Source organism: Vidua chalybeata, chromosome 8 (assembly GCF_026979565.1).
Source record: "Vidua chalybeata isolate OUT-0048 chromosome 8, bVidCha1 merged haplotype, whole genome shotgun sequence".
NCBI classification, from domain to species: Eukaryota; Metazoa; Chordata; class Aves; order Passeriformes; family Viduidae; genus Vidua; species Vidua chalybeata.
This window is the reverse complement of record NC_071537.1, coordinates 12,162,273-12,179,008: the sequence shown is the minus strand read 5'-3', so window position 1 is coordinate 12,179,008 and position 16,736 is coordinate 12,162,273. Positions and strand designations below refer to the sequence as shown.

At 43.5% G+C, this 16,736-nt stretch overlaps 1 protein-coding gene across 2 annotated transcripts in view; it reads right to left on the bottom strand.

Annotated features, from left to right (window-relative positions):
• The window catches only part of SH3PXD2A (SH3 and PX domains 2A), a 247,727-nt gene that overhangs the window by 133,365 nt on the left and 97,626 nt on the right, over positions 1 to 16,736 (bottom strand). For both annotated transcript variants that reach the window (XM_053948689.1, XM_053948690.1), the window contains 2 exons: positions 15,266 to 15,342; positions 7,129 to 7,220 (listed from right to left, as the gene is read on the bottom strand). In XM_053948689.1, the coding sequence (XP_053804664.1) occupies positions 7,129 to 7,220; positions 15,266 to 15,342 (169 nt within the window). The remainder of the gene's footprint in view (positions 1 to 7,128; positions 7,221 to 15,265; positions 15,343 to 16,736) is intronic.

Here is a 16,736-nt window from a genome sequence, read left to right as displayed (position 1 = left end):
CATCTAGGAGCACCAGCAGAACAAGCTTTCCTGACAGATTTTGGAAGTAATGTTTCTTCCAACATTGAGTGATGATTTTTCAAAACAAATTATTTTTGAAACTGCATATCTCTAAAACTGTATTATGGATAGAATGGGATTTCCTTACCAGAATCAAATCCTCTTAGCAAATCTCTGAAACCAAAACTCTGCAATCATTCTGCAGGTAGAGCCAGGAGATGTAAGAGGCCTTTCCAACATCACAAAATAAATCAATGAGATAGTAAGGAGCAAATTTCCCAGTGTCCTGCATTAACCACTCAGTTTCTCCAGAAAGAAGAAATTTTATGGTTTAAGTTAAGCAGTAAGCAAACTATTACTTTTTAATCTACAAAATAAGCATTGGCAAGTTATCAGCAGTGATTGCTCCTTTAGGATATGAGTAAAATTACTGGACAGGCAAAAAGATCTTGAGCCAACAGGTTTGGCATTTAGTTTTTCTAAAGGCAACATCTCTGCATTTCAAAACACCTCTCAGTCACTACTCTTCTACAGCGAAAGAAAACTTTCTTTTAATTTGTGCTTTTAATTATTTTTTCTTTTAATTTGTGCTCATAAACAGTGAACTTTAACTAGCACTGACACTCTCTTGTGTTTTGCCCCAGCAAGGCAGCATCCAGTGCCACTGCTGAAGCTGCTGGGTGTTGGCAGAGCTCTTATCTCATTCTCATACTGATGAATTTCAAGTAAGTCTGTTTATTTTTAATCCATCCTGTGCCCATGACAGCATCCCACTTTTAAACCCTGCAGCCTGCTTATAACCAATCCAGGCAAAAGCTATTTCTGTACACTTGGCTGCCAGTGCTGAGTGTCAGTACATTAAACTGTCTTTGCTCCTCTCAGCTCTGTGTCCTTTCACAGTCAGGCCTAAAAGCATGAGCCAACCCAAATGTGATACCCAAGGCAAGGGACAAAAGCTCATGTTGCTCCAGCTGCCATTTTTCTATAGTTTTTTTTTCTGGTTGCTGAACATATTTCATTTAGCATGCTTTCCATTTTCCCTCAGGTTTATTATTTTATATTTATCTACTTGTAATTTATTTTTTCATTTTCTGAAAGAGTAGCAAAAAAAATTTCAATCTTTTCTCAGGAAGGCTGAGTTATTTGCTGGTATCACCAATGCTGCAGCCAGTAGCAAATTTCAATACCCTCCATTTGATACTCCAGTCCAAATTGGTTTATATGCTACAAACAAAAGGGAAAAGTCCCATGTGAAACTAAAGAAGAAAACTAGTAATGAATCTGTTGTTTCCTTTTTTCCATTCCTTCATTGGCTTAGTTTATTTAAGATAATGATCTCCAAGCCTTCCAGAGATCAGGAGCACTGATGAAAGGCAGCACACACAGGGGGAACCACAGCCTCACCTGACCGTGGCCCAGAGACTGAGCTCCTGCTCCCCGGGTCGCAGCTGGGCATTGGCCACACTTGCCTCCTCTGCTCCTGGGCTGCCTGACCTCTCAGCCACAGATTGTGACAGTCCCACGCTGTGAGCAGGATACTGTAAAGCACTTCTGAGATCTAAAAGCCTAAGAGACATTTTTTTCCACAAATTTAGGTGTTGAGGCCAAATATTACTAATAAATACAGCCCTAAACCAAGCATATTTCAGAAAATAAACACAGGTGCTCTATTACACTGGAGATGCTCAAAGAGCTGTGGTACCTAATTCCCAGTGAAATCAGTGAGAGCTGGGTGACTAATTAGGAGTAGCCAAGCAAGGCTCTTGGCAATAACAGCCCTAAAGCATTATTGCATCCTTAGCTACCTAAACCTCGGTGAATAAATAATTCTCTGAGAATATTAAATTTTTCTTCCCTTCAAGCAGTGAGTTTTAACTGCCTTCTCCTGTCACAATCTTTAATCAGAACTTTTTCCACTCTGTGTTTCATAATTTACTTCCTAGGTAAAAAAATCAAAGAAAAATGAAACCTCTATCTCTTTTCTGATTTTTTATTTCTTAGGGAAATTAGTTTCCATTCTGCCTCTCTCAAGTGGAACAAATTTCCCAAATAAAATGTGTGCATTGAGCAGTCACAGTAACAGTGCCAGGTTCAGACTCTAATGCCAATTGTCATCAACTGGTGCTGAGCACATTCCTAAATGATGTGGAAATTATCTGTACTGCAAGTCCTGTAAGAAAGAGCAATCAGAATAAAAAAATGTCAGCTTTCCTCAAAGCACATCTGCTCAGAGACTCAGCTGTCCAGTGTATTGGGAAACACAATTCAAAAGCAATAAAATCTAAGTGAAATATAAGCAATGAAATATAAGGGATGGAATGTAAGAGAAAGTATTTTCATAATATCAAACAAATCAGAATAAATACAGATATTTCACACATGAAAAGTTTTCCTCCTCTACCAATAGGTAATTGAATTGTTATTACAGAGCAGATCTGGGAAACAGAAATAATTGTATATAGACACAGTCATGCTTATGGATAGAAAATGGTGTATTAAGCAGCTGTGCTTTAGCACCAATACACTCATAAACTAAAGCAGCTTCCTTAACATGGTCCCTCCATTACCCTGGCTATTTCTGTTCAGCATCCTTATCAGGAATTTGTAATACATGAAGAATAAGAGGAGAATCCAGCTTTTTCTGGCATTTCTGTTCTTTTTCTGAGCATTTCAGTTCTTTAGTAAAGGTACTTTCAGCATTAAATCCATTTTCTGCATGAACCCTCATAATATGTCATATACCTCTAAGTTTCCTAGCTTTTCTGGATTTGCATATTGTTTGAAAATTGCTTTATGATTCTCAGAGGAAAATTATTCTCAGATACTGAACACTGCTTTAAATTCAGCTGATAATATTATTAGTGGTGGTTTAAACAGAAATCTTGTTTGAGACTGCATGCATTTCTATAGAGGGAAGTATTGGAGAACTGAATCCTTGGCTCTTGATCTGCTCTTTAGACTGGATCTAGACACAAAGAAAAAACAAACTCTCACAAGAGTGGTCTGGCTGTGATATTTTGAAACTCACTGCAAAAAAGTCCTAAGACCAGTAAACCATATGAAATGTCTAATTGATTAATCCTACTTTTTGGGTATTTCTGTTATTTCTAGTAAAATAGAATCATTAAAAAAATTGGTTTCTGAGATTTTGTTTGTTGACTGTGAGCCCTGGCCTGACCTCAGCCTTGAATTTAAATCCCCAGCAGAAATCTGAAATTAATCTACCTCTGGTTTAGTTATCAGTAATTATAATTATTAACAGAAGTATCCAGTAAATGAATGTTTTTTTAGTGACATGGTGTTTACTTAGAACAAAGAATAAATAAAAACACACTTCCTTCTTCACAGTGTCTTTTCCCATGGCAGTGCAGGATCTGGCCCTTACACAGGCATGGTAAAGGACACAAGCCCAGCCATGTGCCTACAGACACAGGTGCTTGCCCAAACACTAAGATGTCACATATTGGAAACAGAGGCAGTTGAGAATGCTCCTCCTGTACCAGGGCCAATGGTTTGAAGCTTTCCCTGCAGCTAATCCAGGGGATGGAGCGAGAGCAGTCAAACAGCTGCCCCAGGAACACTGTCACTGGAGCTCCCAACCCTGCCTGGCACATCACTGCTCCCATGGCCCCCCAGCTCCCTTGCAAAAGCCATGCTTCCACCATGTGAAACAGCCTGAGAATGCTCCCTCACCATTCCATGCAGGAATTTAGTGTCCTCCTATGGTGTCTCCCATGCCACATGAAGGAAACCTGCTGTTGGGAGCTATTTGGCCTGGAGCTATATCCACCAGCAGGAGCATGCGCAGAGGAGACTGTCAGCCAGTACAAATGCTGAGATTTCTTGAGACATCTCTCCAGCTCTCTGCCTGTGAGCTGCTGTACACAGGAGAGATTTAATGAGCTGGAAGAAATACCTTCTGCCTATTGTCACAGGACTCCAAAGCCTGGACCATCACCAAAACAGGAAACAGAAAACCTAAGCTGTGAATTCAACCGAACAAATTGGCCAGATTATGAGAGCACTGGGAAAGCCCAGCTTTTACTGCAGCTGGACTGTGTGCTGCTCAGCGCTGCGGGCAGTCGGAGCACGGCAGCAGTAGGAAATGACTCTGTAGGGAGCAGCCGGCGAGCCAAACACGGCATAACCCGGACAGGACCGCACAAAGAAGCAGGGAGGAGGCAAGGGTAGGGCAGATGAAGGGTTGTAAGGAAGAATCCAGCAACACATTTGTAAAAGTGCCTAAGGAACTCCTGGGGAATTTTGGTGTTTTTCAGGACAATAGGAACAGAAGTGAAGAGCTCAGCTTTGCGGCTGAATTAATGCAGTGCTACATAGATTAGTGCACCATTGCAAGCCATGGCACAGCAATTAAAGGCATGGATACCTCTCTGTACATTCCAGCTGCGAGGTCAACTAGACATTTTTGTGTCTCCTCCCTCGATGTTTAAGCTTCCACATATTTCTGTTTGGAAGCACAGGTTTAGTCACTGACACACAATAACTCAATGGACTCTCTGGGCTCAACAACCCAAATGCCCATGGGATTAAGGTTACACTCCTGAAAATTAGTTAGTTAATTAAACCCTAGGTCAGGCTTTGTCTTATGAGGCCAAGCTGCTGCATAAAAACTGAGCAGGTCAACATGAAACTAAAGATCATCTCATTGTGCACAGAGAGGAGACATGAAGGCAGCACAAGCAATTCTGTTCACTGCCCCTTGGTGGCTGAGTCACTTGCTTACTGTTCTTTAAATTAGCAAGTTCAATGCCAATGTCTATGCTGACAGATGAACATACAAACCACCTCTGTGCTGAGGGCTGAAGCAGCTGAAGAAATAGATAACATAATAAGGGTAGTCTAGATGATGCCTCCAGGCTACAGCCCTACCTCCAGTGAGAGGAATGATGAACCATGAGGTCCAGAGAAGACTGAATTCACAGGGCTTGGACACTACTGGCTCACTGTTTCTGGAGGGGCTTGGCAGAGTAAGAAAACAAGGGAATAAATTGGGATTTCTCTGGAATCATGCTCCTTCCTGCAGTGCCTGCTGAGGTTCAGAATCGCCCTGGAGGTGTCCTTCCCCCAGACCCTACACAGTGGTCCAGTGAGCCTCAGATCTCCTCCCTTCCCCCTCAGTTCACAGAAGAAAAACACTAAGATGTTTCCGTTGGCTTTTACATCATCTTTTTGTAGAGACTAATCTTCAGTTTCAACAATACATCTTTTGTGAAGCACTCCCAGCAGAAACCTTAGACACCTTCCCTAAGATCTGTTTGCTTACAGAAGACGAGGTAGGATTTGTTTTAACCCCGCTAGATTAATGTCTTGCAGACATTAGTGAAGTGAGATTTAATCAGGTTATTGCTCTACATTTTCCAGGGAAATAAATCACACTTATTACTAGGTTGGAATAGGATGCAAGGCTTGGGCTGAGAACATTCAGTCTTTTTTGTTTTTCCAAAGGGGAGTGAAGGGATAACTTGAAAATTCCTGCAAGGCTGTCAAACAGGCCCTCTACAACTTTGCGTAGGGACAAGGGATGTAAGCCATAATGGTTAGTGTACATCTGGGGGTGGGCTTGGGTCCCAGTCCCCTGCCTTGCAGAGGTGCTGTAGGTCTGCATCAATATAGAAAGCAGACAGGAGTTTCAAGCAGAGTCATAACCTCCTTTTGAGATCCTCCATGTGAACTCTTCCATAACTCTTAGGACCTAACTCCTCTTCTGGGTGTCAGTTTCTGCCTGGCACACAGGGATGTGTCTTTGCATCATAAATGTGGTGTTGTGGGATCAAACAACCTTTGCAAACCTACTTGCAGACCCTAAATGGAAACTGTGATAATCAGCAGTTCTCAGAGTGTAACAGGCTTATTTTCTTGCAATGTTTTCTAAGTTTGCAATATGTGTTTAACAATGAACAAGCAACTATATTTATTCTCACCAGACATTTTCCTAAAACAAGGCTAGATAGGAAATTAAAAAAAGGAGCTCTTTATCCAGACTTTTGATTTAAAACTGCTCTTTCCTTCATTCATGAAACAAAAAAAAAACTTTGCTCTCAGAGATGCTAGTAGTGATTTCTTCAGTACACATGTTAATAACACATCTCCTTGTACAAACCCATGCATGTGCAAGGAACAAAGTCTGGGAAATCAGAATGCAAAGGTCCTCCTCTCTTTTTCACCAGCATGGGAGCAGACAACTGAAGCCAGTACAAGTCTTTCCAATAACTACAGGTTTGCATGTGCTGAAGTGCCCAAAGCTCATAAGCTTTGCATCCACTTCCCCTTATCCAGTGGGCTGTGCAAACATGGGAGAAAGCAAATTCCAGTAACACAGCCTGCAATCAGGTTCCAAATCATGCAACAAAGCAGCACAAAGCACAATGGTACCAAGTCAAAATCTTATTGCAGAGTACAATAAAATATATCCTGTTTGGGATGAAAGAGAAAAGGAAATACCAGGCAAGGCAGCACTGCTGCTTGTAAATACCCTCCTGCCAGTGCTTTCCCTGGATAAATTAGTCCTATGAACCCTAACTCCATCAGCATGAATCAGCCTGTCTGCTCCAAGGTAAAGGCTACAATTCTGCCTCGTGTTTAATGGGAACTCTTTCCCTTCTCCTTTTCTTGGCTTCCTGCTTAGAAAGAATAGACTCTCCAGAGACAGTTTTGGATCTGGACCACAATCTTGCTCCCTACTGATAACTAAGTATCTCTGGGCAGGAGTACATTTAAAGAAGCAGCTGGTAATTATGAGCCAAGTGCTTACTGGCAGGATTTCCCCCTGCTACGGAGCCAATGCTTTTTGGGAACTAAATTACTCTTTGGTGATAGCTATCAGGTAAAACCTACAAACCAGGGGAGGTTCCCTCGTTAGAACCATGAGCAAGGAACAATGCAAAGGTGGGTGGAGGATGGCTGAAAATTGTGTCTGAAGGTTGCTTGACTTCCCTGTCCTCCACTCACCCAAAATGGTTGCGTGTAACTGCTGGGCATTTTCTAGGTAGTACTTGAAAGCTACAAAATCTGTTCCCACGTCTACAGCAGTAATGAAAACAAATGACCTTTTCCTTCCAGCTAATCAAGGTGTACCGAGCAGCACTGGAAAACCATCACAACACTTACTCTTTTGGAGGGTTAAGGTCTTCTGGGCGAGCCTCGAAGAACCTGAAGACTTCATCGCACTGTGAAATATGGGGAGGAAGCCGAACCAGTGCCTGCAAAACAAAACAGAGAGTGAGAAGCACTTAGACATAAGCCAAGTTTGAAACATGGCCTCAAACATATAAACTACCAAGCACAAGGAGGCAAAACAGTCCTGGCAGGGGGAAAGGAATACTGATGAACAGCAGCACACCTGGCTACTTACCTGTGAAGAAAGGAAACAGCAAGCCTTGACTGCAAATGTCAGGTAGGAAGCAATGAATTCAGACAAGCAACAGTTCTTAGAATCATCCAATGTAATTTATTTTGCCATGTGCTCAAGAGCAGAATTTGGTCCTTAAGTGCAAAACCATGACACTGCACAGATAAGTGCTCTGTGGCTGGGACAGTCTGTGGCATGGGCTTGCACAGCACCTCAAACGCTGAGGTTAGGGCTTACGGGCCTTGTGTCAATGCACACAAATTCAACACCCACTCAGACTACAGATTAATGTGCTCCAGAAAGCTTTCCATGAAGCACTGTCCACACAAAAGGCAAAGTTTGCTAAACAAACCCCACAACCAAACCAAACCAAACAATTTGCTCCTAAATTAACAGGAAAGGAAGTTTGATTAAGTGTCTGAAAAAAATAAATCAAACCCAACCAAAACACAGAGAGGGTTTTTCTGCATGAAGAAGGTTGCACAGCACATCCTGGCTAACAGTGTCTGTGCACTCGCCTTGGCAGAGGGACATGGCACTTGTCACATTCAACAATAGCTAAGTACAGTCTGGGCATCAACCACATTATGCTGAAGTGTACTGGAAAGCAAGACCTAAGATAAGACAAGCACACAAGGCAGAAACATGCTGTGAATTTGTTCAGAATGTAGAGCTTTATGGTGCCAAAACAAGGTAAAGAGCTGTCCCCAGCTCACAGAGATGGGGCAGCAGATCTCAGTGACATGACTCTGAGACTGCCTCCAGAAATGACTGCCAGAGGAGGAAAAGAGGCTGGACTTCACCTCCTCCTGCACTAAGTTATGCTGAAAATAGGCCACAGGTTAAATATAGACCAAGCTTCTTAGAGTTGCTGTAAACCTGTTTGACAAAATGAGATTGTCTGTCTCTTCTCCTAGTTGAAAGTAGGACAAACAATCTTGAAAGACGGATGAAAAATTGCACCAGAATTAAATGACGATGCATTAGGGTGAACAGGTTATATTAACCATGAGACATCTGACTGATCTTGGTCAGACACGCCAGAAGGTCCAACCAAAGTACAAAGGCAGGACAGGGCAGTTGGTTACCATCACAGCTGTTTTTAACCAGGCTTTAGAAGTGGCCAGATTTGTTTCCAAGACCACATTTGCTTGGGGATGTGAAGGAAAAGAGTTGGAAAAAGCCTGCTATGAAACTGCAGGTTTCCAGTATTCGATGACGGGGGTCTTGTTTTGAGGTGTTCAGAAATTCAAAGTCAAATGCTTCCACACCTACAGCTCTCCTTTCCTTTGTGAAAGGAGGTTATAAGAACATTAGGAAAATCCATTTGGTATCACTAGGCCTGTGAAAAATGAGTCTCTGGCCTTTGGTCATGTGGAATTGCACTACAGAGATGAAAAAGATGCCTTGCAAAGGAAGCAGCATCAGATGCAGAAGGTGGGCAACAGCTAGGTGGGTCCAAGTGCCACCTCTGGCTGCTGCACTAAGGCAGGATGAAATGGAACAGCTGAAAAGTTCAAGCACTTTTACGGGAACAAAAGATGCCCTGGTCTCCACCTCTGTTTGTTCAAACTTGTCTAAAAGTGTAACAAAGGTGTGAGCTCTGCCTTTTTTCCGACTGTACATAAATACATACATCAGCTGGCAAACCAGGAACAACACTGGGAAGTCAGGAAGTGCCCAGGAATAGTAATGATCACAGCATGTTGAAAGAGAAATGCCTCACCAGCACAGGCTAACAAGAGTATAAACAACATTTATTCATCTGCACCCCAAGCAAGAGACAGCAAAGCAATGCTGTCTAACCAACAGTGGATGGAGCTGATATTTAGCACTGGCTCTACTACTCACACCCTTTTTGGTTAGGGCAGGTTACTTAACCTCTTTTCATCAAATTCAGCTGGGATATATCTTCAGTTACCCCCTTACAATGCTGAGCAATAACACTTACCTAATCTGCAGAAAGGTTAGGAGGCTCAGATATTCAATATCTACAGTGTGTTTTGAAATCCCAAAGGGCTCAATCTTGCACAGTCAATGGGGCAAGAGCAAGCAGTGCAAACGATACGTATCATTACTAGAGAAACACAAACACCCGAGTTACACCCAGTGCGGGGGGTCTCGCATATCAGACGCCTTCCCAAAGAGCCACCACTTCCCTACAGGTCGCAGGTGCTCACCCTTCCCAAGAACCAGGCTCCAGATGTCAGTACTGAGCTGGAGCACAGACTGGGTTTTCAGTGATGGAGGAATGCAAAGCTGCTGTGGAGATTTTTGTTTCTAAATCGAGGGAAGCTTTGGGAAATCTGAACCCCCTGAATCAGTGGCTGCCTGGAAATCCCCAGAAGCACTGTGGTCCTGCCGAGCTGAAGGGATAACTGAAAAGCACCTCTCTGACTCCAGGCTTTTGCAGGGACTGGATAAAAATCAGCCAGTCATTTCCACACCCAGCCATCCACCTTCCCACCCTGGGGCAGGGCTGGCTCTTCTGCTTCTGAATCATCTCCCAAGGTGCTGCAATTTCCAGCTTTATGCACAGGGATGGACTGAAATCCACTCCATAGTAACTTGCCATTGCATGCTTTTTGGGAAGCTCAGGTGTAAATTCAAACCAGTCAATTTTTACCTTTTTTTTTTTTTTTTTTTTTTTTTTTTTTTTTTTTGGGAACAAAAACCAAAGAAGTAGTAAGAAACTCTAAGAAATGGTTTTAAAAAGTCCAACCAAGGGTATAAAACTAATCAGGATCCTTCCATTAAATTTTGAATAGCAGCAGGGAGCAGTGACACTGTTTAGTGAGACAAACATCTCTTCAGCAAATACACAACATTCACATGAACAAGTCAAAGCCAACACAATTCTGGTGAGCAAACAAAAAATGCACTGAGGAGATCAGGGACACCACTGTCAGTCTGCAAGGGGAAAATGCAAGCTTCTGGCATTTCCAGCAAGACAACTAGGGGCAGAGCTGCAAAAGCCTGAAGGAAAGACTGCAGGGTCAAGGGAAGAAGTGTAAAGACAAAGAGGAACACAAAAGACAGAAAGGACAGGGAAGTGACATTCTTCTGGGGATGTGAAAACCAGAGGTAAACACACAGAGCTACAAACAGCAAGCATCCAGGAACAGCAAGGAACTTGCACAGGAAAGGTGGGAGATAAAAAGTGCCAGCAAGCAGAACTCAGCCTTGCACAAGCATCGAGTGCTATCAGTAACAGCATGTTTCCTTGCTTGGCGTGCACAGGCGGATGTGCACTGCTCAGTCCTCATGCATCCCTCAGGAGACAGGCTTTTATGTGTCATTCCAGCCTGAGATGATGTCTGGCTCTATATTACAGCTTACAGTCTTGCAGAGCAGGTGACTCAAAAGGCTGTTGAAAAGCTGTAACATGAGACAGGGTGTGAGCAGGCAGCCCTCGGTACTGGGAATGACCAGCTACTCTCAGAGCACCAGCTCACCTGTGGAAAGCTGCTGTGTGCCACACACAGCAGTCAAAGGCAGCAGAGCACCAAGTGCAGGCAGGGGTTCATTGCCTATGTTTACATGAACTGGCAACTGCTCCCTGGGACTGTATCACAGCTCAAAGGCTTCATGGAATACATGGTATAAAACCCTGCAGGCACTCCTAACAATGCATTGAGTCCTGTGGGTTGCATTTTTGCAGATACATTTATAAAAAAAACTGATGCAGAGATGTGTATGTGTAGAGATGCACAGCACATGTGTGTGTATATGCACAGAACAGTATTCACCCCACTGAACTTCATGTGTCCTATATGGGAGACTGGTTACACTTGTCTATCAACTTGTATCATTGCTAGAAAAAGGGCAGCGTCTTCAGAGGGTGCTTTGTCTACCCCCTGCCATGGGTGTCTAGCTCTGGAAGGGGTGAATCACTGATTGTCTCCACACAGCCTCTAGAGACACTTCAAATGCACAGCTTTTAAATCTCTGATATCCAGTGGGTTTATTTCCAGCTGTGCATACAAATACACAGTGCCAGTTCACAATACTGCACAGTTATGACTCCCTTACTTTTCCTCTAATTGTTTATCATTTTCATTAACAGTAGTCGCTAGAGCCAGATGTTTGGGAATGGTCATGAGCCCAGCAAGGGTGAAGGTGCAATTAAAACAGATCATTTCTGAGAACAAAGAAATAAATTGTTTCATCTATATGAAAACACATTCTGTTTGGCTGAGAACCTCAAGCTTGAACTAAAGCACTGAAGTAGTGGATGGCAAACACTGACAGGCAGAGAAGTGGATGAAGAATGCATGGTGGTGGTTCAGACTGGAGAAGAAGTGGGAATAAATGAAGAGTTGAGAAAAGGAGGAAAGAGGGTGCAGTTTTGGAAGTAACTGGACCATGTAAGAGCTTCTGACATGGAAGCACCATAACACAATAGAAAGCAAGGCTCTGCCCCAGGTGCTGAGAAGAGTGTTGCAAAAAATTAACTCTCATTAGTGCAGCCAGTCTAAATGCATTGGGATTATGAAACATGGATTAAAAATGACAGATCAAGTTTGAAAGTATTTCACTAAGGACAGATAAATTTTGAAAGTATTTAATTTAAACTCACATTCTTGACCAGGACTACTATTCCATCTTCAATCAAACTGGCTTAGTTGTACAACAGATAGAGCGAGAAATGTCTGTGTACCTGTTTTGACAGGTTCAAGGATTAAACCTTGAAAGAGAGGCAGGACTGAGAGACCAAGAGGCAGGTAATTTATGTGTGTGAAGTATGGTCTCTGAAATAGTGAACTTCAATAAAAGAATGACCGGTACTCCTGGCACTGATGTGACTTGCTCATTTAATTTTTTATTTAGGTGGTGTCCATTTGGGTACTCAAGCCTCACTACAGAAAAGCCCCTAAGCTTCTACTTAAAACCATATCCAGCTTTATGGGACAGCATGAAGGCATGTGACAAATCTAGGTTAGTGTTTATGACAACAGGATGTTACATCTTAAGGTCTTCCCTGCACAAAGATATTTCCCTCAATTAGGATCAGCACCCATGTGGGAGCCAGCAAATTCTGGCCTGTGTCTTCCAGAGGGCTGTGAAAGGACAGAGCGACGGTTTTGTGAACCACTGACCTGAAAGGTCTTTCTTGAAGACATGATGGTACATACTGGACAAACAGTCACCAGAGGTGTGTTTGAGAGATCAAAAACCTCATAAATAAAATGTCTCTCGGGAAGGGAGCTCTATGAAGTTGATCTTTCTTTCACATTGGCAAAAATTCCTAAACAAATTTAGAAAATCAGGCCCAATGAGTCCATAAGACCTTAAATCACACTAAACTAATTCCAAGCCTACAGTTAAGAGGGAAATCATCCAGAGAGACTAATTCCAGTGGGCAGCACACATTTACTGGCAAAACACAGTTTGTTTGGTAACTCACTCAGGTTACCAGTAAGGACATCCAGACTCTGCACTTTCATGGAGAAAACTCCTGGGAATCTTCCCATGTATCCCACTCCTCTTGTTTTCATTGCAACTTCAAAGTTTCTTGCAGCCTTAGCAAAACCACTGGCTTAGTTACCTCTGTGATGGCATTTCTCTAAGCTGGTAAATGCACTGGGAATAACCCAGGCATGAGGGGTACAGAGCCCAAAGCTGTAAGGTCCAGAGGGATCATGCCCCTGATACAGAATCTTCTGCAGACCTCCCTTTACTGCCAAGTATCCTCACAAACTCTAAGACAGCCTCTGCTTATTCCTGGCACAGAAACCACAAACACATCCACACAGCAGGAGTAAGACCTGCTTCTCAGCCATGCAAATTTCCACACTGACAGTCTGCAAAAACAAGACAACAAATGGTCAAACATTTGCATCCCCCATTTGTGCTTCAGCTTTCCAGGACAGGCGAAATGGATGGAAAACTCTTATCTTGCAAACAAAAAATGCCATGAACTTTGCATTTGAACCTGCCTCCCTCCTCTGCTGCCCCACAGATTCCAGTGGACAGAGGTCTATTGTTCTATTTATTCATTTTATTATCCCAAGACATATTTATTCCATCAGCTTCACCCACATAATTCCAGCATGATTCTCTAATTTTTTCAAATTTGTCAGCCTACTCATTTCAGGAGTAACATGGGACATAAGCTTTGAACTCTTATAGAAGCAGGACTGAACATGCCAAAATTATGCTCTTGTTCTACAGTTCCATACAACTCTCTAAAGAGTCAAAACATCCACTAGATAGGGGTAGAAAAGCAGAAAATGGGAACAAAGAGAAATTAAATACAAATTACAGTAAACTGCAAATGAAATAAAAAGACACTACATCAAGCACAAGAAATGTATGTGTCAGAGACCACTGTAATAATATTCTGGAGAAGTCACTAAAGGTTTGTGATACTCAGTGCTGAGAACCACTGTGGCTGCTACTGGAGACACTGGGCTGGGGGAAACTGGGCTAATCCAACACTGCAGGGTCTCTGTTCACAAAAGCAGCATCTATCAATATATGGATTAAGTAAACAGCTTGGCTTCAGGGACATATCCAATCATGTCTGGGCAGCAGCAGAGGATCTGAACCAAAGTGAAACCATTCTATGACCTGAGCCAGACTTCTCCAAGAGAGAAAAAAGGAAACGAGGAAGAGCAGGAATCACAGCACCACAGTGTCAGCGAATGTGCCCTCAGCCACAACACATCCCTTGGCCATGACCAGTGGAGCCCCAGCAGGCCTGGCTGGGTCAGGTCAGGTCTGTCTGGGGCACAGACAATGGGGTCCCAGAGAACCAGCTGCCCCTGGTCACTGCTTTCACTGCTGGGCGACAAAGTCCCTGCTTTCCCCACTTCCATCTGCTGGGTGAACCCTGACATCAGCCAGCCCTCACTGCTCCTGTCGCCGGCAGTTCCTGTCTGAAGGAGGGTGGCTGGGGACCCAGTGAGACCCTACATATTTCAGAAAGAGCCATGTGGCTGCCAGCAGGAAGACAGTACACCAATTGTCACACAAGAAAGCCTGATCTCATGAGAGAAGACTTTCATTGCAGCTTCCTCACCCTGGGGGTGCAGATGGCATGGGTTCCACCAGCACCACCACCCCCAGCACGCCTCAGGCTCTTTGGCAATCTGCTTCCAATTTTGGATGAGCAAATGTCTGACTGGAGAAGTTCTTGGGAATGCTTTTTTCCCCCCTCCACCTGCTCCTCTGACTTTCTAAAAATGGAAAGAAAACCTCAAGGAAAATAAGAGAGGAAGTCTGGGGTTTAAATAATGTGCTGACAGACTCAATACATCTGCAAAAACTGGGAATCCTACTTGCCTAAGCAAGTAGGACTTGCCTAAGCAAATGAATTTATTCTACTGACAGAGAATGAATTATCATCAAATCATAAACTCTAGCTTAGAAAGAAAAGATTAGGTGGCTTAATATTCTTCTCAACAGAGTCATGCTTTTTTGTCCAGCAATACATTTCCAGGCTTTCACTCATGAGGAGAAGCACTCCTGGAAGACACAGGTCCACCCTCAGTGCTGCACCAGCCACCACTGTCCCTCATGTGGAACCAGGGGACAGACAGACAGAAAAAAGAAGAAAACACCACCTTAGTTATGCCACTCTGCCTGCTCATCAAGGCTGATGCAGAAATAAAATCCACATTTAAGGCAGGGGAGGCTTAGAGCCTATACTGAGTAAATGAGGCACCAAACCAGTACATAAGGTTTGCCAGGGAAAATGCTGCAAGGACCCTGGGAGCAAACAGCAGCCTGTTTCCACCTGCTCTGTTAGTCTTGGTGGTGACTGGGAAGGACCATCCTGACCATCCTTCCCTGTGATGGATGTCAGCACTGTCCAGCAGGGAAATGCCAGTGCTGGTGGTGCCCTGAGCCCCCCCGGGCAGGCAGGAGGGCTGCCCTGCCCAGAGCCCTTACCCTGCAGTACTCGTCGATGGGCTTCAGCCTCTTCACCGCTACGTCTCGGACGTGGCTCCTCCGGAACAGGATCTTGCCTAAGGAGAAACACATGAAAGGGGAGGGTTAGGGGCATCACCTGCCATGTGGGACAGCACAGCAGCACCAAGCAGAGAGAGTTTCATCCCTGGCTCCAACCATGGCTGTCAGCATGAAACCTGGATGACTGCCACCACAGTCCTGCCTGTGTGAGCTTCCAGAAGGGGACCCAGGGACTTATGAGATGGGGGGAGGCAGTTCTGATTTCATCCTGTAGATAACACAAAAGGTTTTGGTTCCCTTGTAGTGATGGCACTCTCCTAGATTGGACTGATACTATGTTATGACTCGCTCCTAATTGAGGGTCACTTTGGCATGTCCATGCTGGCTGTGCAGGAAGCATCACTGGGCTCCATCTGCTCCCCACTCAGCTGCCTCCCACTGTGGATGCTCCTGCCCTTCCAGGCAGACAAACCACACACCCAGCTCACAAGCAAATACAAGACTGTTGGTGACAGAGCCCTTATAAATCTACACAGAGAAACCAAATAACAGAAGAAAAATAAACAAACTCTTTTTTTTAAACTAAAAAAAAAAAAATAACTTCCATGTCCTTACTGGATGACATTTCTGCAAGCAGTTAAGATTAAATAAACAATCGGGTTTTGTGTGAAACTGATTGTAACAAAGTTTATCAAAATAATCTAGGAACTGAGTTTCCCCACACACAAGGATGTCATAGAGTTGGTATTTTTTTGGCTAGAAGGGATTATATCTTTATATCCTTTTTTGGTGGTTTTTGTCCCTTTTCCTTTTGTACTTTATTTCTTTTAATATAATGAGACAAGAATAAATTGTATGTTCTCCTTGTGGTAGAGGAAAACAGTATCTGCCAGCATTATTTAGTCCATGAAACATCTATAAAAAAACCGCGACATCTATACCACACCCTGCTCCAAACTTCTTCTGCCAACAGGCAAATAAGATACTCATCCACAGATTGTGAGATAAGAAACTGGACAAAGAAAACAGATCCAAAATCTGAATACGTGGCTTTGACTTCATCTGATCACACAATCTGAGAGGTTAATGAAATGGCAGCCTTTGACAGTCCAGCAGCAAAGGCTCTAAGTCTCCCCCAGACACTGCCCCTTTTGGTTGCCCCTTCCTCCATAGCTGCTAATCTGGAAGGTGTTAAAGCCTTTTGTTTCGGACAGGAGAAAGTGGTTTATCTTTATCCCCAGTTCTGGCAACAAAACAGTTTGTGCTGTGAGGTGAAGCCATTTCCTGGTGCCATCAGTTTCTCTCTCTGGGTTGCCTGTGGTTATCTCATTACTATGCTGATGTTGAGCCGTCCCTGTAGGATGTGATGCCTTGTGGTCACAGGATATCTTCAATGGGTGTCTGAGACATTGCATCATCTTGAGCAATTTAGTCAAATTGCATCAGCTTG